Here is a 20749-nt window from a genome sequence, read left to right on the forward strand (position 1 = left end):
CTCTCTCTCTCTCTCTCTCTCTCTCTCTCTCTGATAGCTTGCCCTAGAAGGTGACAAGTTGCCTTGTCTTGAGCAGCCCTATGGAGAGATCCAAAAGGCAAGGAACTGAAGCCACTTGCCACCAGCCTCGTGAGGGAGCTGGGAAGCACATCCTCCTGCCTGATCAAGCTTTCAGATGACCAGAGCGTGCCTGACTCCTTGACTGTAGCCTCCTGAGAGACACTGAACCTGCAGCACCAGCTAAGTTCCTGACCCTCAGAAACTTCATAAATGTTTGTTGTTGAAAGCTGTTAACTTCAGGGGTAATTTTTATATAGACATAACTGGAACAATATTGAGGCAAGCACAAGTGTTCACCAAATATATATATATATATATATATATATATATATATATCAGATTTCAATAGGGATGTGGATGCGAAACTTCTCAGGAGGAATAGTTTTCCTTGATTCTTGCCACTAGAGGGCAAAATGTTCATAGATGATGGCTTGAATGAAGAATTGAAAGGCTTTTGCTTTTTCCATGGAACTGCAGATGTCCAAGATGGAAAAAACCTTAGAAATGATCTGGTCCAGCTCCGTTAATTTACAGATGAGGATTCTAATGCCCAGAGATATTAACCAACTGGCGCAAGGTCACACAGATTAGGTCTGAATGTACAAACTCAGCTGCGTTTAATAACATGCAGACCTAGTAACTATTAATCAACTCTGTTGTTTCTTAAAATCACTAGGTATAGAATAAAGAGAGAAGGCTTTTAAAAGTCCTATTTCAACTAACATACTAGTATTCCTAAGATCCAAAAACTTGTGATAGAGGCATCTGGGTGGCTCAGTAGGTTGAGTGCTTGACTATTGATTTCAGTTCAGGTCATGATCTCACGGTTTGTGTGACTGAGCCCCACACTAGGATCCACACTGAGCATAGAGCCTGCTTAAGATTCACTTTCTCTCTCTCTCTCTCTCTCTCTCTCTCTTTCTCTCTCTCTCTCCCACACACACACTCTTTCACTCTTTCTTAAAAAAAAATAAAGACTTGTGATAATAACCATTCCCACTTACTGGATGCCTATTATAAGCCACTACTCACACATTATGTGCTATGTCTTTTAATCTAATCTGCACAACAGAACTTTGAAACTTATACTCATCAGTGCAGAAGCGCCTGTATAGCTAAAAGGAAACAAAACAGATTTGAAAATGATACAGGTTAAATCTCATTACAATGATTTTGGCGGGGGGGGGGGCAAGTCATAGTGTTTGATTATAGCAGAAGTTTGTTGCTTCTGGAAATCAGTTAGCATGTTAAGACACTTAAGTGGTTGTCATATAGCGTTGGAAAAGAAAAGATGATTTCTAAAAAAAATATTTATTTATTTTGAGAGAGAAAGAGAGAGAGTAGGGGAGGGGCAGAGAGAGAGGGAGGAAGAAAATCCCAAACAGGTTCTGCAATGTCATTGCACAGCCCAACAAGGAGTTTGATCTCATGAACCGTGAGATCATGACCTGAGCTGAAATCAAGAGTTGGACGCTCAACCAATTAAGCCACCCAGGCACCCTGAAGAAAAGATTTTGATGGCTCTATTTCTTGCCTTCCCAGAGAGGACTTTTTCTCTCTCATTCTCCCTCTCATTCTGTCTCTCTGTATGTCTCTGTCCCTGTCCCTGTCTCTGTCTGATACACACACACTGCCCCTCCCCTTTATTCTAGTCAACCAGCTGTGCGATGTTGGATAACCTTCTTAGAGCTTCACTTTGTTGCACTTTCTTCATTTCTAAAATGAGACTACACCTACTTCCTTCAAGCTCTCATCAGGGATGCTGCAATGATTAATGAAGAAGTCTTTGTGAATCTCATTTGGTTTTGCAGAAGGCAGGTGTTTAATAAAGCTGAAGAATCATTATAGTGGCAATTAGTCATATTTGAGGACAGATGGGCAAGTATTTGGCAGTAGTGACTTGGCTGGAGCTGTTGCCACACCAAAGCAATGAAGTAATGTCAACATGTCAGCAGCATAAGTTAGGAGCAAGGAGGCCATACCTTCCTATCCCACACACTGCTTTGTTCATCATCCCTGCCTGGTACATACCTCTACATAGTCACAGCATTTCCAATGTAGTTAGGTAGGCAACCTTGGGAGAAGCACCTCATTATTGTGGTTTATAGTCTCCAAAGATAGCCACCATTGACACCTTCTCTCTTCATATAAGGATGACACTCACACCAAGAGATTGAGCCTATTCCTTCTCGCACTGAATCTGGTCTGGCCCTGTGACTTACTTGGACCAATAGGATACTGTGGATAGGACTTCGCTAATTCCAAGTCAAGCCTTCAGGAAGAGTGGCAGTTTGTGCTTTCTCTTTCTTGGAAGAGAGCTGAAAGGTAAGAAGTTCAACTACCCTGAGACCACCTCACTGTGAGGAAGTCCAACCTAGCTATGTGAAGAGAGAGAGAGAGAGAGAGAGAGAGAGAGAGAGAGAGACAGGGACAGAGAGACAGAGACAGATACAGAGATGCCCGGGGCCAGCTCTCAGATGTTCCAGTCAACATTGCTTGTGTTCTGGACATGAAAACATGAAGAAGCAATCTTAGACATTTCAGCTTTAGTACCTACCATGTGGAGCAAAATAACTGTCCAGCCTAATTACAGAAATAGGAAAATTAATGAATATTTGGTGGTGTTAAGTCACTATGTTTTCAGGATGTTTGTTACACAGGAATAGATATTTGAAACAATTATCACCATTTAAAATAAGGTCATATAAATGGAATAGAATAGAGAACCCAGAATTGGACTCACAAATATATGCCCAACTATTCTTTGGCAAAGCAGGAAAGAGTATCCAATGGAAAAAAGACAGTCTCTTCAGTAAATGGTGCTGGGACAACTGAACAGCAACATGCAGAAGAGTGAACCTGGACCACTTTCTTACACCATACACAAAAATAAACTCAAAATGGATGAAAGACCTAAATGTGAGATAGGAACCCATCCAAATCTTAGAGGAGAAAACAGGCAACAACCTCTTTGATCTCAGCCACAGCAACTTCTTACTTGACACGTGTCCGAAGGCAAGGGAAATAAAAGCAAAAATGAACTATTAGGACCTCATCAAGATAAAATGCTTCTGCACTGCAAAGGAAACAATCAGGAAAACTAAAAGTCACCGGATTGAATGGAAGAAGATATTTGCAAATGACAAATCGGATAAAGGGTTATTATCCAAAATCTATAAAGAACCTACCAAAGTTAACACCCCAAAATCAAATAATCTAGTGAAGAAATGGGCAGAAGACATGAATAGACACTTCTCCAAAGAAGACATCCAGATGGCCAACAGTCACATGAAAAGATGCTCAATGTTGCTCATCATCAAAGAAATAAAATTAAAACCACATTGAGATACCACCTCACACTGGTCAGAGTGGCTAAAATTAATAGCTCAGGAAACAATAGATGTTGGAAAGGATGTGGAAAAATGGGAACCCTCTTGCACCGTTGGTGGGAATGCAAACTGGTGAACAGTGTGGAGGTTTCTCAAAAAATTAAAAACAGAATTAGGCTATGACCCAGCAATAGCACTACGAAGAATTTACACAAAGGATACAGGAGTGCTAATTCATAGAGGCACATGGACCCCAATGTTTATAGCAGCACTATCAACAATAGCAAAATTATGGAAAGAGCCCAAATGTCCATCAACTGATGAATGGATAAAGATGTGGTTTATATATAAAATGGAATACTACTTGGCAATGAGAAAGAATGAAATCCTGCCATTTGCAACAACATGGATGGGACTAGAGGGTATTATGCTAAGTGAAGTAAGTCAGTCAGAGAAAGACAGATATTGTAAGTTTTCACTCATATATGGAATTTGAGAAACTTAACAGAAGATGATGAAGGGAAGGTAAAAAATAACTTCAAAGAGAGAGGGAGCCAAACCATAAGAGACTCTTAAATATAGAGAGCAAACTGAGGGTTTATGGGGGAGGCAGCAAGGGAGAGGGGAAAATGGGTGATGGGCACTGAGGAAGGCATCTGTTGGGATGAGCACTGGGTATTGTATGTAAGTGATGAATCATGGGAATCTACTCCTGAAGCCAAGAGCACACTGTATACTCTATGTTAGCTACAATAAATTATATTTAAAAATTTAAAAACATAAAAAATAAAAATTAAAAAAGAATAAATAAATAAATAAATAAATAGGGTCATATATCTCTTAATGCCCTGTCTTTGCTAAATGACAGAAAATTCCTTCAGAGAAATGAAATGAGAAATAAATATTTTGGTAAAATGGAGGGGTAATTTCTTTTTAGAGGATACAGTTTTTAGTGTCATAAAAGTCCTAATAAAATTAGAGCACTTATTCCTTCCTTCACTCACTCACTCATGCTCAATAAATATTTGTTGGGGAAACCTGGATGGCTCAGTCGGCTAAGTGTCTGACTCTTCATTTCAGCTCAGGTCCTGATCTCACAGTCTGCGAGTTCCAGCCCGAGTCAGGCTGTGCATTGACAGGATGGAGCCTGCTTGGGATTCTCTCTCTCTCCTTCTCTCTGCCCCTCCTCCGCTTGCATGCACTCTCTCAAAATGAATAAACATTTTTTAAAAAATAATAAAGAAGTAAATATTTGTTGAACAAAAAAATTGTTTATTATACACCTGGCACAGTTTTAGGCATGGACTACATAGTGCTAAATGAGAAAGTTAAGGTCCCTGATATCATGGTGCTTACCTCCTAATTGGAGAAGACAAATAACAACAACCATAACAAAAAGATTATTTCAGTTAATGATACTGTAATTGGAAGGGGGGTAATGTGGATAGCATTGTCACTGTCTTTCTAAGGTTGCCTTTCTGATCCATCAGCAATAAACTAACAGACAAAAAGAAAAAAAAAGGAAAAGAAAGAGAAGAAAGAAAAGAACAGAAAAGAACAGAACAGAAAAAGAAAAGAAAGAGAGAGAGAGACAGAGAAAGAAAAGGAAGGAAGGAAGGAAGGAAGGAAGGAAGAAAAAATAATCCCTCTGAGTTACTTGCAGTTCAGTTTAATTGTTGCCAACCTAATTAGCAGTTTCTTGGTATGAGTGTATACTCACAACTCAGGATTTGGGGGAGTGCCTTCCCATTTGGGACTTTATGTCTGTTAACTTTGCTAACACTGAAACAAATCTAATAAGGGAGGTGATTTTCTTCCTACTCTATCAGCTTTGGAGGAGGTAAAGACGGAATGTACTAGCATTGGAGGAATAGGCGTGCTGGCCTGCACCCTGTTTATTAACACAGTCCGGGAGACATGGCCATTGCTGCACTCAATGAAAATGTTTGAATTAGGAAAGAAACAAGGAACTGTATATTTTATAGTCTTAAGTGTCTGGAAGTTTCAGTTACTGATTTTCCTCTGAAGAAAGGGCATTTCCCATAAGAAAATTCCAAGTAGAAAACCACTCTTCTTTCATACATAGCATGGTTCTCTGTGATATCCTACAAATCTACTGCTGAGGCACTTCCATATTCTTTTAAAATCAGTGTTGACTTCTTTGAAGGCAGGAACTCTGACTTACTTTCTTTTCTTCTTCATCCTCTCACACAATATCCCTTCCATCGTACATACTTAATAAATATTTGCTGAAGGGGCACCTGGGTGGCTTAGTCAGTTAAGGGTCTGACTCTTGATCTCAGCTCAGGTCATGATCTCACAGGTTTGTGGGTTCGAGCCCCATATTGAGCTAACACACTGTCAGTGTGGAGCCTACTAGGGATACTCTCTCTCTTTCTCTCTGCCCTCCCTCCACTCATGCTCTCTCTCTCTCTCTCTCTCTCAGAATAAATAAACTTAAAAAAATTAAAATTTTTCTTTTTGCTGAACGAGCAGATACTGGATTAAAAGACCAGGGCCTGCATTTGAATCCCAGCTCTGCAATCTATTGGCAGTGTGTCCTTGGTCAAGTTACTTAATTTTTCTTCATTCCATTTTCTCAATTGTAAAGTAGGAAAAATAACATTTTACATGATTGGTTGTAATAAAAATTAAACTAGGGGCACCTGGGTGGCTCAGTCGGTTAAGCGTCCGACTTCGGCTCAGGTCATGATCTCGTGGTCCGTGAGTTCGAGCCCCGCGTCAGGCTCTGTGCTGACAGCTCAGAGCCTGGAGCCTGTTTCGGATTCTGTGTCTCCCTCTCTCTGACCTTCCCCCGTTCATGCTCTGTCTCTCTCTGTCTCAAAAATAAATAAATGTTTAAAAAAAAAATTAAACTATACACATACATATATACACATATATACGTACATATACATATACACACATATACACAAATACATACTGCAATTAACACAGAGCCTGCATGAGCTAATTGAGTGTAGCTCCTTCCCAAAGAGGTTATTTGCCTTTAGTTAAAATTTGGGAAAAGTGAAGATCACTATAATCTGAATATTTGTATCTCCTCCCATCACCAAAATTCGTATGTTGAATCCTAACCCACAAGGTGATGATATTAGAAGGTGAGGCTTTTGGGAGATGATTAGGTCTACCCAGGAGAATGGGATTAGTGACCTTCCAAAAAAGGCCAGAGAAAGCTCCCTTCCCCCTTCCACCTTGTGAGGACACAGCAAAAAGATAGCTAGCTGTCTATGAATCAGAAAAGCTGCCCTCACCAGACACTGAATCTGCAGGTGCCTTGATCTTGAACTTCCCAGGGTGGAGAACTGTGAGAAATAAATATTTGTTGTTATAAATCATCCAGTCTATGGTATATTGTTATAGAAGCCCGAACAAACTAGAACAATCACTATTGCTAGAATTGCATGTATTTTTATTTAAATAGTGGCTTTTCAAACTCTGCTTTCATCTGAGATAAATTTCTTATTTGGCCACTATTAACACTGGCAACAGCTGAGCATCTATTATGATTTTTCAAGAGTCACTATTTTGGAAACTTATTAATTTAATTTAAATGTTTTTAATGTTTATGTTTTTAAATTTTTTTAATGTTTATTTATTTTTGAGACAGAGACAGAGACAGAGCATGATCAGGGGAGGGGCAGAGAGATAGGGAGACACAGAATCCAAAGCAGGCTCCAGGCTCTGAGCTGTCAGCACAGAGCCCTAGGCAGGGCTCAAACTCACAAACCGTGAGATCATGACCTGAGCGGAAGTCAGACTCTTAACCAACTGAGCCACCCAGGTGCCCCAATGTTTATTTTTGAGAGAGAGAGAGAGCGCGTGCGCGCGCGCGCGCTAGTGGGGGAGGGGCAGAGAGAGAGATGGAGACAGAGGATCCAAAGCCAGCTCTGTGCTGACAGTAGAGAGCCCCATTCGGGGCTCGAATTCAGGAGCCCCAAGATCATGCCCGGAGCTGAAGTTGGACGCTTAACTGACTGAGCCCTTTAGATGCCCCGGAAACTTACTAATTTTAAATGGATGATGCAGTGTCAAAATTTGCTAGCGTTGAAGAGTCAGAGGGACAGAAAAGGTGCAACAAACTTGACTCATTCTACAAACTGTAGGTCCAACTAATTCCAGAAGAGCTAATTTCAAAATGTCTGTTTGAAAGAGGACTTTACTTACCTCCATTTTGACCTCCGTTTATACTTTCTACCTGATTAAGCTCTTTCCAGCTTATCTTTTAACCAAGGCAAAAATCCCAGGGGACAAAGCATCCTGTGATGGGAGTGGAAACTATCCCCCCAAGCAATAGGGAGTGCCCTGATGCCAGCAAGACCCTGTGTGATTAAGTCCAAGACAAGGATCAGCCTGACCCTCACTGCCCACCTGCAAGTATCCACTGACCTTTGTCCCATGTTTTCCTTATGTAACCTGTAAGTATTTTCAGCACTTTGGAGACAGTCTTTGAGTTGTTAGTCGGCCGTCTTCTCGGTGATGGCCTCACAGAAGTAAATTCCTTTCTTGTTTCACTACCGCTCGTCCCTCTGCCTTTAGATTCTGTCGGTGGCAAATGGCAAAAGCTGGTCTGTTTGGGACCCCCTCCCCCCAGGGCCAGGTGCTCTTGCATCCTTGCGCCCCAGTTACATGTTATAGAAAACTCATTAGAAGTTCCCATGATATTAACGAGATACGTCCTTGTATAAAAGGGACCCGGGTAGAAACTTCAAAAAAAAAAAAAAAAAGTGTCTTGAACGAAAGGTAATAGTGGAGAGAAAAAATATGACACAAATGAATAATTTTTGTTCTTTTTTATGTTTACCATGTATTTGTGGAATAAGTGGTTGAGGAATTACTGACATAGACTTTGAAAAACTCAAATAAGATAATTATGATTTTTAGAGCATGGGCTTTATTTGTCAAGATAAGAATATATAATGACTAATTCACTAGTATTATTAAACAAATGATAATGAGATAGAATTGTAGTTAGAACAATCAGTTTAACGTTAAGAGCCGTTTGTCTTAAACTGTAATTTTAGAGAAAATAAAATGATAATATTCGATGTACAGGATAATCTCAAGTGGTTAGAAAACATAGCATTTAAGAGGATTCAATCGTTTTCTTCTCTAACCGCTAGGGAGAGCTTTATTTGTGCTCAGGAGTTGCTGAAATAGCCTTTCTGATCTTTTAAAATCTGTATCATTTCTAATTCCATGGTGCCTCATCCTGCAGTGAATATAAGGATTTATAAACAGATTTAGAAGTAGCAACAAGTGATTCCTCTTTGTGGAGTGCACTCCTACCTTGGGTAACAAATGACAGATTCCCAACTACTCACATGCCTGGATGACCTGGCCATCTGCAGTCTGAGATGTTCTCTAGCCCCCAGCAGACTGAACAGTATTTCAGTTTGGAATAAAATTGAACAGAACAACTTTCTCTGTAACCTTAAAAATGCTGAGAGCATCTCCCAAAAGTAATCCATTGAAAACAAAGTAAACAGCAGACCCCAAGGATGTGGCAAAAATTAAAACGGTATTTTTATCACTGGGCTCCAGCTCGATGTCGGTTATAAGGTAGGAGACCATGTGAACTGGTTACACACTCTGTACCGCCCCAGATGGCTCAGTGAAGAATCCTCAGGATTTAGCATCATGACTGATACTAGTATAGTCTCCTTAGCTCTGCATTAAAATGTCCACTTAGAATTTCTGGGTCTAGGGATGCCTGGGTGGTCGGTTGGGCATTCGACTTCAGCTCAGGTCAGGGTCTCACAGTTTGTGAGTTCACTCTTGCATCAGGCTCTGTGCCAACAGCTCGGAGCCTGGAGCCTGCTTCAGATTCTGTGTCTCCCTCTGTCTCTGCTCCTATCCTGCTCACGCTCTGTCTCTCTCTCAAAAGTAAATAAACATTTTCTAAAATTAAAAAAAAAATTTCTGGGTCTATACTATTGTCAGGTAACCAATATCTTCTCAGATAGTGGAACATTTTAGTGAAAATACGTCTATTTCCATTCATTCCCAGATTCACAAACAGAAAGGACTTAAATGCTCCTTGGTCCTGGGAAAGTGGGTTATTGAGGGGGTCAGGAATGGCATAGGTAGGAAAATCTTCCATAGTCTAATACAGTACTGGCTCTTTACCCAATTTCTGCAGATGACCAGAATATAACAATAGCCTTAAAAATGCTGGTGATTAGGGAAAAAAAGATCATAATCTCTATCAAGTGTTGCTTATCATTTTTTCGGCCATCTAGTCCTTAATTTATACATTCTGTTAAAAAATAAAATTCAACTGAGTAAATTTGTTATGTATGTATATATGTATGTATGTATGTATGTATTTAGAACCCTGAAGGATAGAGAGGAAGAGATAGAATTCTGGTGGGGGGGAGAGGGACAGACTCGAACTCACGAACAGTGAGATTATGACTTGAGAGTCCGTTGCTTAACTTAAACTGAGGCACTGTACCCAGGTGCCCCCTCAACCGAGTAAATTTGAAGATCTAATTTGTTTTATTTAGTGATTCATGGATTGGGGAACCTCAAGTTTAGCAAAGACAGAGATACTCCAAGGAGTTGTACAAAATGGAAGGTTTTCATAGGAAGGAGGGTAGGGCAAAGAAGTATTAGCAAAAGAGGGGCACCTTGGTGGCTCAGTAGGTTAATTTTGGTTCAGGTCATGATCTCACGAATCATGAGTTCGAGCCCCGCATGGGGCTCGGTGCTGACAGCTGGAGCGTGCTTCAGATTCTGTGTCTTCCTCTCTCTGCCTCTCCTCCACTCATGCTCTGTCTCTCAAAAATGAATAAACGTTAACAAACAATTAAAAAAAAAAAGTATTAGCAAAAGAAAAGAAAGTGTTGTTTCAGGCCAGGACAGTCTTCTTTTGTTGGGAGGGGAATTGTAGGGTTTTTCTCATGCAGATTACCTCACTAGTACCAATCAGAAAATTCCAGATTGACTGTTTAATGGGCACATTCCTGGGATAGGTTGAAACTATAATTAAGTCTTGATTTGCTGGGGGGGTGGGGGTACAATGACTCCATTTGCATCTTGTCATTTTCATCCCTTCTCTTCCTCCTCCTCCTCCTCCCCCTTTCTCTCCTCCTCTTCTTTCTTCTTTAATAGCAATTCCATGAAAAATATATGGAGTGCCTACTCTATCTGCAAAATTGCACCAGGCCCTAGAAATAGTGCATTTAAGACAGACATAGTCCCTACTTGCATGAGAGTCTACAGTGCAGAGGTGAAGGACACTAAACAAATGTTTATAGTCAAGTACAGGAAGCACACTGTGCTACGGGGAATACACTGTAGGAGTGTTCCTAATTCTTCCAAATGCTAAAACAGAAAAGGGTACCAAAGTGGTCCTCATCTGGATGTCCCAGTGCAAAGGACTTGATTTCCTGGTCTTGAGTTTCCTCAGATGAAGTAAGAGGGCTTGGGCTCAATGAATTCTAAAGGTCCCTTCTGTAGAGGCCACTTTTAGGCAACAGTCTTGAGCAATAGAATCTTGATCAAGGCCAAAGGGCCCACAGCGACCACCTGGCTGAACACAGACAGGCCCATCAGGTGACCCACCTCAAAACACCCATAGGCCCTAACTTACCAATGGACTACTTACAACTAGACACAGTCACCAAAAAAGGGAAAACTCCATACATTCTGTTCCCATACCTCCTCACCTTCTCACTTTAAATGCAGCCCCCACCCTCTGCCTCAATGCAGTCTCTCCTCTGCTGCCCTGTCCACTGCTCCCTTGCGGTGTATTCAACTGATTTCTACCTCCTCTGTTCTGCCTCAGGTGAATCCTTCCACTGCCCATGCCCCTGGCTTCCACCAGATCATTGCCTTACACTTGGGGGCCCCCATCTCATTGGCGAGACACCACACCTGCCATTGGTAAGGTGCTAACATTTTATTCAAATCTCCCCAATCCCAAATGGCATTATCAAGGGCTTTCTCTGAAAAAATAATTTGAGGACTTCTTGGGGACTAAGTGCAAACAATGTGAACCTTCCTAAAGTGGCAGCTGTGAAGCTCCAATTCAGAATCCTGAGATGCTCACTCACTTCCACTGGAAATACCCTGTGAGTAAGGTCTGGGTGGTATACACCACATGGTCTTACTTCACGTTTCCCAAAGGCCCCCTTTTTTGTGTGTGCACCAAGCTGGGTGGTGAATACTACTGTCTTCTGGTTCATAGTGAGCTGTCACATGCCCCCAAAGTGCCACCTCAAAAGGTTACATCCTATCATTTCCTCTCTGAGGTAACCAAGTGGATTAGCAAAACCCCCAAATTATTCTTCTTAGAAACTTCATAACCAAAATGAGGGATGAGTTACAGAGATGTAGAAACATTCACATGTTTTCCATAGTTTTCAAGATAAATATGCAAAAACCTTCCATAGTTGATGCTGCAGTATGGGTCTTTCAATACCTTTCCCAACCCTTTCCTCTTCTAGTATTGAGGCTAGACAATGAATATGTTCAACTCCCAGCCTTTCTCTCAGCTCAGCGTAGCTATATAGCTCAGTTGTGGCCTATGACATGTAGGTGGAAGGCCTCTGAGACTAAGAGGGCTTTTTGCTGCTTTGCTTTCTTCCATTCTTCCTGCTTGGAACATGCCTGTGATGACTGGAAGTATAGCAGCCATCATGAAACCATAAGGATGAAAGTTATCACTAAGGTTGATGGAGCAAAAGAGAACAAATGTAATTATCTGCTGACATTTTAGAGATGCTGTCTCAACTGTGTACAATCTACATGAAAGTTGGTATTTTAAATGTTTACTGGGTTTTTGTTTCTCATAGATGAATGTCATCCTACTGATCAACTTCTAATAATAATGCTGACCATATATAATTAATCCTGTAATTAGCAGGATCCTGAAGTTGATCAGAATATGCTTATATGTGTTTGGGTCGTATAAAATCATTTTGTTTTGGGGGCACCTGGCTGGCCCAGTTGGTAGGGCACACAACTCTAAATCTCAGGGTCGTGAATTCAAGTGCCATGGTTGGCGTGAAGCCTACTTAAAAAAATCATTTTGTTTTTTTCATAGTATTTTATCTTCTAAGTATGAGGTTTTAATTAACGATGTGATTGCTGTGCTATGTTTTGATTAAAATGAACTCCATGTGGTTCTTAGCTAATTACAAAATTCACTTTCATCCTTAACTAAGTTTTGTCACCATTTAGAACAGTTTAAGAAAGAAATATAGAATGCTACATTGATTTAGGGGAGAATGTAACAGAGACATTGATATAAAAAAAGATTTTTCAAAAATATGTTCACTCCCATTGTGTGTTTGTATGTGTGTAAGTGTCTCCCAGGATCACTAAATTAGAATAGATAAGAACTTTTCATATACGATCCTCTAATTTCTTTTTTATAGTATCCATTTAACAGGTATATTTTCTCAAATACTGTAGGTCTACGTTGAGCAAGTTATGTGCATATGCTTCCCTAAGGGAGCCCTAAATCCATAAACAGAGAGCTCCAAAGACACACGCTATGTGACAAGTGGTAAGGGCCATCCCAGAAGCAAACACAGGCTGGGAGTGGGGGAATCCAGAGGGGCTTGTAGTTTTCTTTGCCAGATGCTGTGAGAGAGACAAGGCTGCAGAGGAGGGGATCCAGAAGGCCTGAGAGTCTTGTGTTACATGGCAGAGAACCAATGCAGCCTCAATCGTTATTCAGCCACACTATGTCTTTAATCAGTTGTGCCGTTGCCACCTTTGAGGCACTTATCTGGCCCACAGAAAGAAACTCCTAAATCTAGTTTATGGTGAGTGAATAGGAAAAGCCCATCAGTCCTTAGCAGGCAGTTATCCCTTTAGCATGTGCATTCAACGCTGCTGGCCTCCATGTTAAACAAGGGGCACTGAAGGATGACTGAGGGAGACAACAATCATTGAAATGCCCCTGCTTTCCATTCCTTCCCCTGCATCCTCATTTAAAAAAAAAAAAAAAAAAAAGTAAACTGAACTCTCTCCAAACATAAATTCAGTTCTGGCATCCACAACTCTGTGCTTTATGCTGATTTGGCTAATAACAATAATTTATGTCTGTGCCCTTTGACATTTTCAGTGATTCAATTTATTAAGAGACTAGATTTATCTGCCACCTATTTTAACTTCTATCCTGTCCATTTTCTGAACCCCCATCATCCTCAGAGAAAGTATCACACAGGGATGTAGATGTGCATCAGGACTGAAAACATGGTTTCATCCTTTCAGTGATCAAAGTTTTGTACCAAGCATAGCTTTAACACTTGGGTAATGTATGTAATATGTCCAGATTAGGGAATAAGAATATTTTAGAAGGATATTTTTTTTGCCACAGTATTTGGCAGAAATTGGTGGTTTTTCAGAACATTGGAAGGTGCCCACAACTGGTACTATTTTATTTTTTGTCACTTCAAAGCACCTATGGACACTCCTTTGCTCTTCCATACAAAAGTAAGCTTAGGAATGCTTTGCTTCATTCTAGGTTGGGCTGCCTGCATATATAGACTCTTTCCTCTGCTTCCTATTGCCAGTTACATTAAATACAGTATATGACAAGTTTATTAATGCTGTACTGTAGTCAACATCTAAGCAAGCATATACAATGGCCCCCATGCAGAAGAAGTTTGAAAGGAAAGGCAGTAAGAAGAAGGAGCTGATTACAGTAGAGGTTAAGAAGGAAACCATTGAGAAGTATGAACAAGGTATGAGAGTGGCCGAAACTGCAAGATTTTATAAGTAGTCTATGTTGGCCATCTGCACAATTTTAAAGAAGAAAGAAGAATAAGGGGGCTAGATGCAGCAAAAGGAGTCACGAGAATATCAAAGCAACGGCCACGTGTTCTGGAAGATGTAGAAAAGGTGCTCCTGCTTTGGATAAATGAGCAACAACTAGCCGGTGATACTGTGACTGAGAACTTTATCTGCAAGAAGGCAAAGGCCTTGTGCACCGACCTCATAAGTGAACGGCCAGGCACATCAACAGAAAACAAAGAAGGCTTCAAGGCAAGCAGGGAATAGTTTGATAACTTTAAGAGGTGAAGCGGCATCCATAGTGTTGTGAGGCATGGAGAGGCTGCAAGTTCAGATGCTAAGGCAGCTGAGGCGTTTGTTACTGAGTTCCAGAAGCTTATGGTTTCTGAGTGTTACCTCATGGAGGAAGTTTTTAACTGTGATGGGATGGGGTTTTTTTGGAAAAAGATGCCAAAGAGGACCTACATTACAGAAGAAGAGAATGCAATGCCCGGTCACAAGCCAGTGAAAGACCATTTCAGTCTCTTGGTTTGTGCTAATGCAAGCTGGGACTTCAAAGTCAAGCCGCTGCTCGTGTATCATTCCAAGAATCACGAGCCTTCAAGAAATGCAAGGTACAGAAGACCCAGTTAAACATTATGTGGAGGTCCAACAGCAAAGCTTGGGTCACTCATATCTTGTTTGTTGAGTGGATCAAAGAGGTCTTTGGTCCTGCAGTGAAGAAATACCTCTTAGAAAAGAATCTGCCACTCAAAGCCTTGCTGGTCATGGATAATGCTCCTGCTCATGCTCCAGGCCTTGGGGATGACTTACTGGAGGAATTCGAGTTCATTAAGGTCAAGTTCCTTCCTCCCAACACCACCCCAATCCTCCAGCCCATGGATCAGCAGGTCATTTTCAACTTTAAAAAGCTTTACACCAAATCACTATTTCAGCGATGCTTTGAGGTGACCAAAGGAACAAACCTTACCCTCTGAGAGTTTTGGAAAAATCATTTCCACAACGAGAACTGTCTCAAGGTCTGCAATAAAGCCTGGAATGGGGTCACCAAGAGAACCCTCAATTCTGCTTGGAGAAAACTGTGGTCTGATTGCATTCTTGGACATGACTTAGAGGGGCTTGCTCATGAACGTAAGCCACCAGTTGTCCATGAAATTGTGTACTTGGGGAAGACCATGGGACTGGAGGTGAATGAGGAGGACATTCAAGAGCTGGTGGAGAAACATGGCCAGGAGCTGACCACCGACAAACTGATGGATCTGTATCGTGAGCAACAGCAAGAGGTTGTGGAGGAGATCTCATCTGCAGAGGAGGAGGAAGAAAAAGGCAGAGGAATCCCTCACTTCAAATGAGATTAGGGAGATGTGTAAAATAAGGGAAACAGTGCAAAATTTTGTAGAAAAGCACCATCCGAATAAGGCTGTAGCAGTACGAGCGATGAATCCGTTTAACGACAATGCAATGTCACATTTGTGTAAAATCCTCAAAAAGAGGCAAAAGCAAGTGCCATTGGATAGGTTCCTTGTTAAAGTCGCACTAAAAGAAAAAGAGTCCATGGAGCTAATAGATAGCAGTGATTCCATTAGTGGTAGTGTAAATTGTCCTACCCAATAACCCTCCTCTCTCTTCTCTCCCTCACACCGGCCACAAAGGTTTTCAAAGGTAAGTGCAGGCTAATTTGTTTATTTTTCTTTATATTTTGCATTTTCTTTATTGTTTTGTATCTTATTACAGCATTTTAATCATTTTTACATGAATATTTTTGGGTTATGGAACAAATCATCTGAGTCCATTATTTCTTATTGGGAAGTTCACTTTGATATACAAGTGCTTTGGATTATGAGCATGTTTCCAAAACAAATTATGCTCACAGACCAAGGTTTTACTGTATTACCAAATTGCTATGCATAATTATTCCCTTTTCTTCACATTCTCACCAAGTTTAATATCCAGCCTTTAAATTTCATCAATAGAATAGTCATAGAATGGTATTGTGTTGCAAACAGCTTCTCACCGTATGTAGCTTCTCTTTTCATTTTATTGGTGTCCTTTAATGAATAGACATTTTAAATTTTAATACAATCTGATTTGTAAAACTCTATGATTTTTAATTTTTGTGTCTTGTTTAAAATTTTTTCTCTTCTTCATAAAATATGATTATAAAATAGTCTCATCTTTTCCCCTAAGGTGTTCAGGGTTTTAGTTTTACATTTTTGTTTTAATTCACCTTAATTGATTTTTGTGTGTGGTCTAACGTGGGAATCAATTATATTATTTACAAGTGGAAAACCAGTTGTCCCAGGACAAATGATTAAAATGTCATTTCTGGTGGCTCTGCAATTGCATTCTCTATAATATTTTAGTTAGTGGGTACTAGGTGACTATTATGTTTTTTCTATACCTTTTTGTATGTTTAAAATATTTCACAATTAAATAAAATCTAAACAGAAATTTACTTTAAAGTTTCCAATATGGGCTTTCTAGTCTGTTCCATTGGTTTATTTATATCTATCCCTGTACGAACACCATGCTTTTTTTTAAATAGTAAGTATTGATATCTACTAGGAAGATGTTCTGTATCTTGTCCTTTTAAAAAATTGCTTGAGTCATTCTTGTCCCTTTGTTAATGAAATGTTTAAAATAATTTATCTAGTTATACACACACACATGCACATACACAAACAAACACACAGCTACTGGGATTGGGATTTGATTTAAAATTAATTTTTAAAAAAATTTTTTAAATGTTTATTTATTTTTGAGAGAGACAGAGACAGAGCATGAGCAGGGGATGAGCAGAGAGAGAGGGAGACACAGAATACAAAGCAGGTTCCAGGATCTGAGCTGTCAGCACAGAGCCTGATGTGGGGCTCCAACTCACAAACCGTGAGATCATGACCTGAGCCGAAGTTGGATGCTTAACCGACTGAGCCACCCAGGTGTCGCATGATTTAAAATTAATTTGGCAAAAGCTGACACCTATATGATATTGACTTTTTCTATCCATAAGCATGATATAATCTCCCCACTTATTTATGTCTTCTGTAATGTCTTTCCATAACGTTTCATACACTTCTGAACATTTTTGTAGGTTTTCCTAAGTATCTAGAAATTGTGTTCTTTTTAAAATGATATTTTATTTTTTTATTATTTTAATTTTTTTAGTTTATTGATTTAGAGACAGAGTGAGAGAGAGAGAGTGCACGCACGCACACAAGCTGGGGAGGGACTGAAAAAAGGAGAGAGAGAATCCCACAGGCTCTGCAACATCAGCGCAGAGCCCGATGGGGGGCTCTAACTCACAAACTGTGAGATCATGACCTGAGCCGAGATCAATAGTTGGACACTTAACCGACTGTACCACTCAGGCGCCCCTAAAATGATATCTTTTAAAGTTAAATTTTCTGAATTGTAGGTAATTTAAAATGTAATTGATCATTATATACTAATATTTTATGTAGCAAGCATTCAGGATACTCTTATTAACTAATTTATTTATTTATTTATTATTATTATTATTATTATTTTAATTTATATCCAAGTTAGTTAGCATGTAGTGCAATAATGATTTCAGGAGTAGAATCCAGTGATACATCCCTTTACATGTAACACCTAGGGCTCATCCCAACAAGTGTCCCTTGCCTCCTTAATGTCCCTTGCCCATTTAGCCCATCCCCCCACCCACAATCCCTCCAGCAACCTTCAGTTTGTTTTCTATATTTAAGAGTCTCTTATTTTTGTCCCCCTCCCTGTTTTTATATTATTTTTGCTTCCTTCCCTTTTGTTCATATGTTTGTGTCTTAAATTCCACATATGAGTAAAGTGATATGATATTTGTCTTTCTCTGACTAATTTCGTTTAGCATAATACACTCTAATTCCATCCAGGTTGTTGCAAATGGCAAGATTTCATTCTTTTTGATTGCTGAGTAATACTCCATTGCACATATACACCACGTATTCTTTATCCACTCATCCATCGATGGATATTTGGGGTTTTTCCAATACTTTGGCTATTGTTGATAGCACTGCTAAACATTGGGGTGCATGTGCCCCTTTGAAACAGCATATGTGGATACTCTTATTAATTTATAATTTTAGTTGTGGATTCTCATGGGATTTTAACATAATCAAGAATGTAGTCTCTGTATAATGGTGGTTTTGTTTCTTTCTTTTTAATCCTTAACATTTAATTTTTTTTCTTACCCTGATGGTTTGGACATTCAGTATAATGTTGCATAGAAGTATCACATATTGTTTTTAAATATCCTCAAATTAATCAAATATAACACACACATGCATACATATATGTTTATTTTAAAGTCAATACTGGGGCACCTGGGTGGCTGAGTCGGTTGAGTGTCCGACTTCGGCTCAGGTCATGATCTCACAGTTTGTGGGTTTGAGCTCAGCATCTGGATCTATGCTGACAGCTCAGAGCCTGGAGCCTGCTTTAAATTCTGTATCTCCCTCTTTCTCTGCCCCTTACCCTCTCACACTCTGTCTCTCTCTCTCTCAAAGATGAATAAGCAATAAAATAAAATAAAATAAAATAAAATAAAATAAAATAGTCAATACCTATTTAGACTGAATTACATGTTTATACATTTCTTTGCTCACTACTGCCCCTCTCACTCTATGGATTTACTTACTTTCTCATTGAAATATATCTTTATATATCTTTATATACTGAGTAATTCTTTCAGTGTGGGGGTGTGAGTGCTCAATCCCCTAGCCTTCTTTATGTGATGTCTTTATTTTCACTCTTGAAGAAATTCTCTTGGATATAGAATTCTGAGTTCACATTCTATCAGTATTCTATGGATATTATTCAGTTTTCTTTCTGCCTTTATTGTTCCTAATAGAAATATGACTATAAATTTAGTAATTGTTTCTCTGTAGGTAATCTATGCTTTTTCTTCTTGTCGGTTTTAAATATTTTTCTTTGTCTTTGAAATTTTGTAGTTTTCTATAATTAGCAATGGATCTATCAATGAGTTTTTTCTTATTATACATAAGACCTGTGTGTTTTCAGTCTGTAAACTCATGTTTTCATTAACACTGAACATCTTCATCTGTTTTATTCTTAAATATTATCTATTCCCCACTCTTTCTTTTCTTTTTGCAATTCCCATTAAAGCTTTATTAATCTCACTATGGCCTTCATTTCCCTTAACCACTCTTTGATATTTGGTATCTCTATACGTTTCCATGCTTCATTCTAAGTGATTTCCTTGGAACTGCCTTTCAATTCACTGTTTCCCCTTTAGCTATATAATTTCTACACAGTTTGTTTTTTAATTTGTCTTCTCTCTTTCAGGTATCCTTTTTTCTTGGTTTCTAGTCTTTTTATCTTTTGAACGCATTAAACATTTATTTTATAGTCTTTTTCAGATTGTTCTTTTAGCTCAAGTTCTTATAGAGTGTTAATTCTCCAAATAGTTTTGTCTACTAACTTTCCCTCATAACAAATATTATCTGTGTAGTAATTTTTCCTATTGTGAACTCATTTTCTTTTTTTGTTGTTGTTGTTGTTGTTGCTTATTTATTTAGTTTTGACAGGGAGAGAGGGGGAGAGAGAGAGAGAGAGAGAGAGAGAGAGAGAAAGCACACAAGCAGGAGAGGGGCAGAAAGAGAGAGGGAGACAGAGATCTGAAGTGGGCTCCAGGCTCTGAGCTGTCAGCACAGAGCCTGACGCAGGGCTTGAACCCACAAACTATGAAATCATGACCTGAGCCAAGTTGGATGCTTAACTGACTGAGCCACATATGTATACTAGTTTGGACTGCATTATTCATAGACCTAGTTTGATTACTTCTTGAATACACAGAAACTTAGACTATATAAAACTTTCCTTCTCGTGAAACTTGTTGTATTTTTCCCATAGGGCTAAGATAACTTAAATAAGCAAGCAGATCCTCAAACACGGGCTTACTAATGACTGTTTAGACCCATAGGACCATTTCTAAATCCTGATTTCTTCACTAAAAAAAGGCTCAAATAAAGTTTCTTCATAAATAAATGTTAGAAAGTTTATTGTTATGATCATGTGTTATAACAGCTATTCATCTTAGGAAGATATTTGAAACATAAGTCTTAGGTCACTGGAGGCAAATTAAGCACATCAATAAGGAGTGCTTGCAACATGTCATTATTTTGCAGGAGAATAAGTGGTTTGAGTTGAATATTATTTGTAAATAAGAGATAGACAAGATCTCCCACTTTCACTAATAAAGTGCCCATCTCATTAAGATAGAAGTAATGGGTGTTTTAAAAAAATTCTGATTTCCTCAATTGTATAATGTACAGACTCCTAAGGATATTGATCTAATGAATTATTTAAAATCCATCTTTTTTATATCATACATTTAAGTGTCCACATGCCCCTGACTGTGGAAACATGAGAATCAATGACACTGTCCCTGATTAAAGAATGACCTAATCAGAGATATAAACATGTAAACACATGATTATACTGTATTTTGATGTATGTTACACTAGAGGTACATACATGATCAAGAGTCATGGAATCATAGGGAGGTGGGTGATTCTGTGCAAGACTTCACCAAATGTCATATTTAAGCTACA

General features: G+C 39.2%; 1 protein-coding gene across 3 annotated transcripts in view; it reads left to right on the forward strand.

The window, feature by feature from the left end:
• The window catches only part of GLIPR1 (GLI pathogenesis related 1), an 84906-nt gene extending 70917 nt beyond the window's left edge, over positions 1-13989 (forward strand). Inside the window, exons 8-9 of one of the 3 annotated variants that reach the window (XR_007457005.1) lie at positions 77-2385; positions 4470-13989. Coding sequence is in view for 2 of the 3 variants with exons in the window: in XM_049627458.1 (XP_049483415.1) it covers positions 77-216 (140 nt within the window). In the remaining variant the exon portion in view is untranslated. Of the gene's footprint in view, positions 1-37 lie in introns of all 3 variants that reach the window. The other 2 variants (XM_049627458.1, XM_049627460.1) reach the window with 2 other exon arrangements.
• Positions 13990-20749: the final 6760 nt, after the last annotated feature.

The sequence above is a fragment of the Panthera uncia genome, chromosome B4 (genome assembly GCF_023721935.1).
Source record: "Panthera uncia isolate 11264 chromosome B4, Puncia_PCG_1.0, whole genome shotgun sequence".
Lineage (NCBI taxonomy): Eukaryota > Metazoa > Chordata > Mammalia > Carnivora > Felidae > Panthera > Panthera uncia.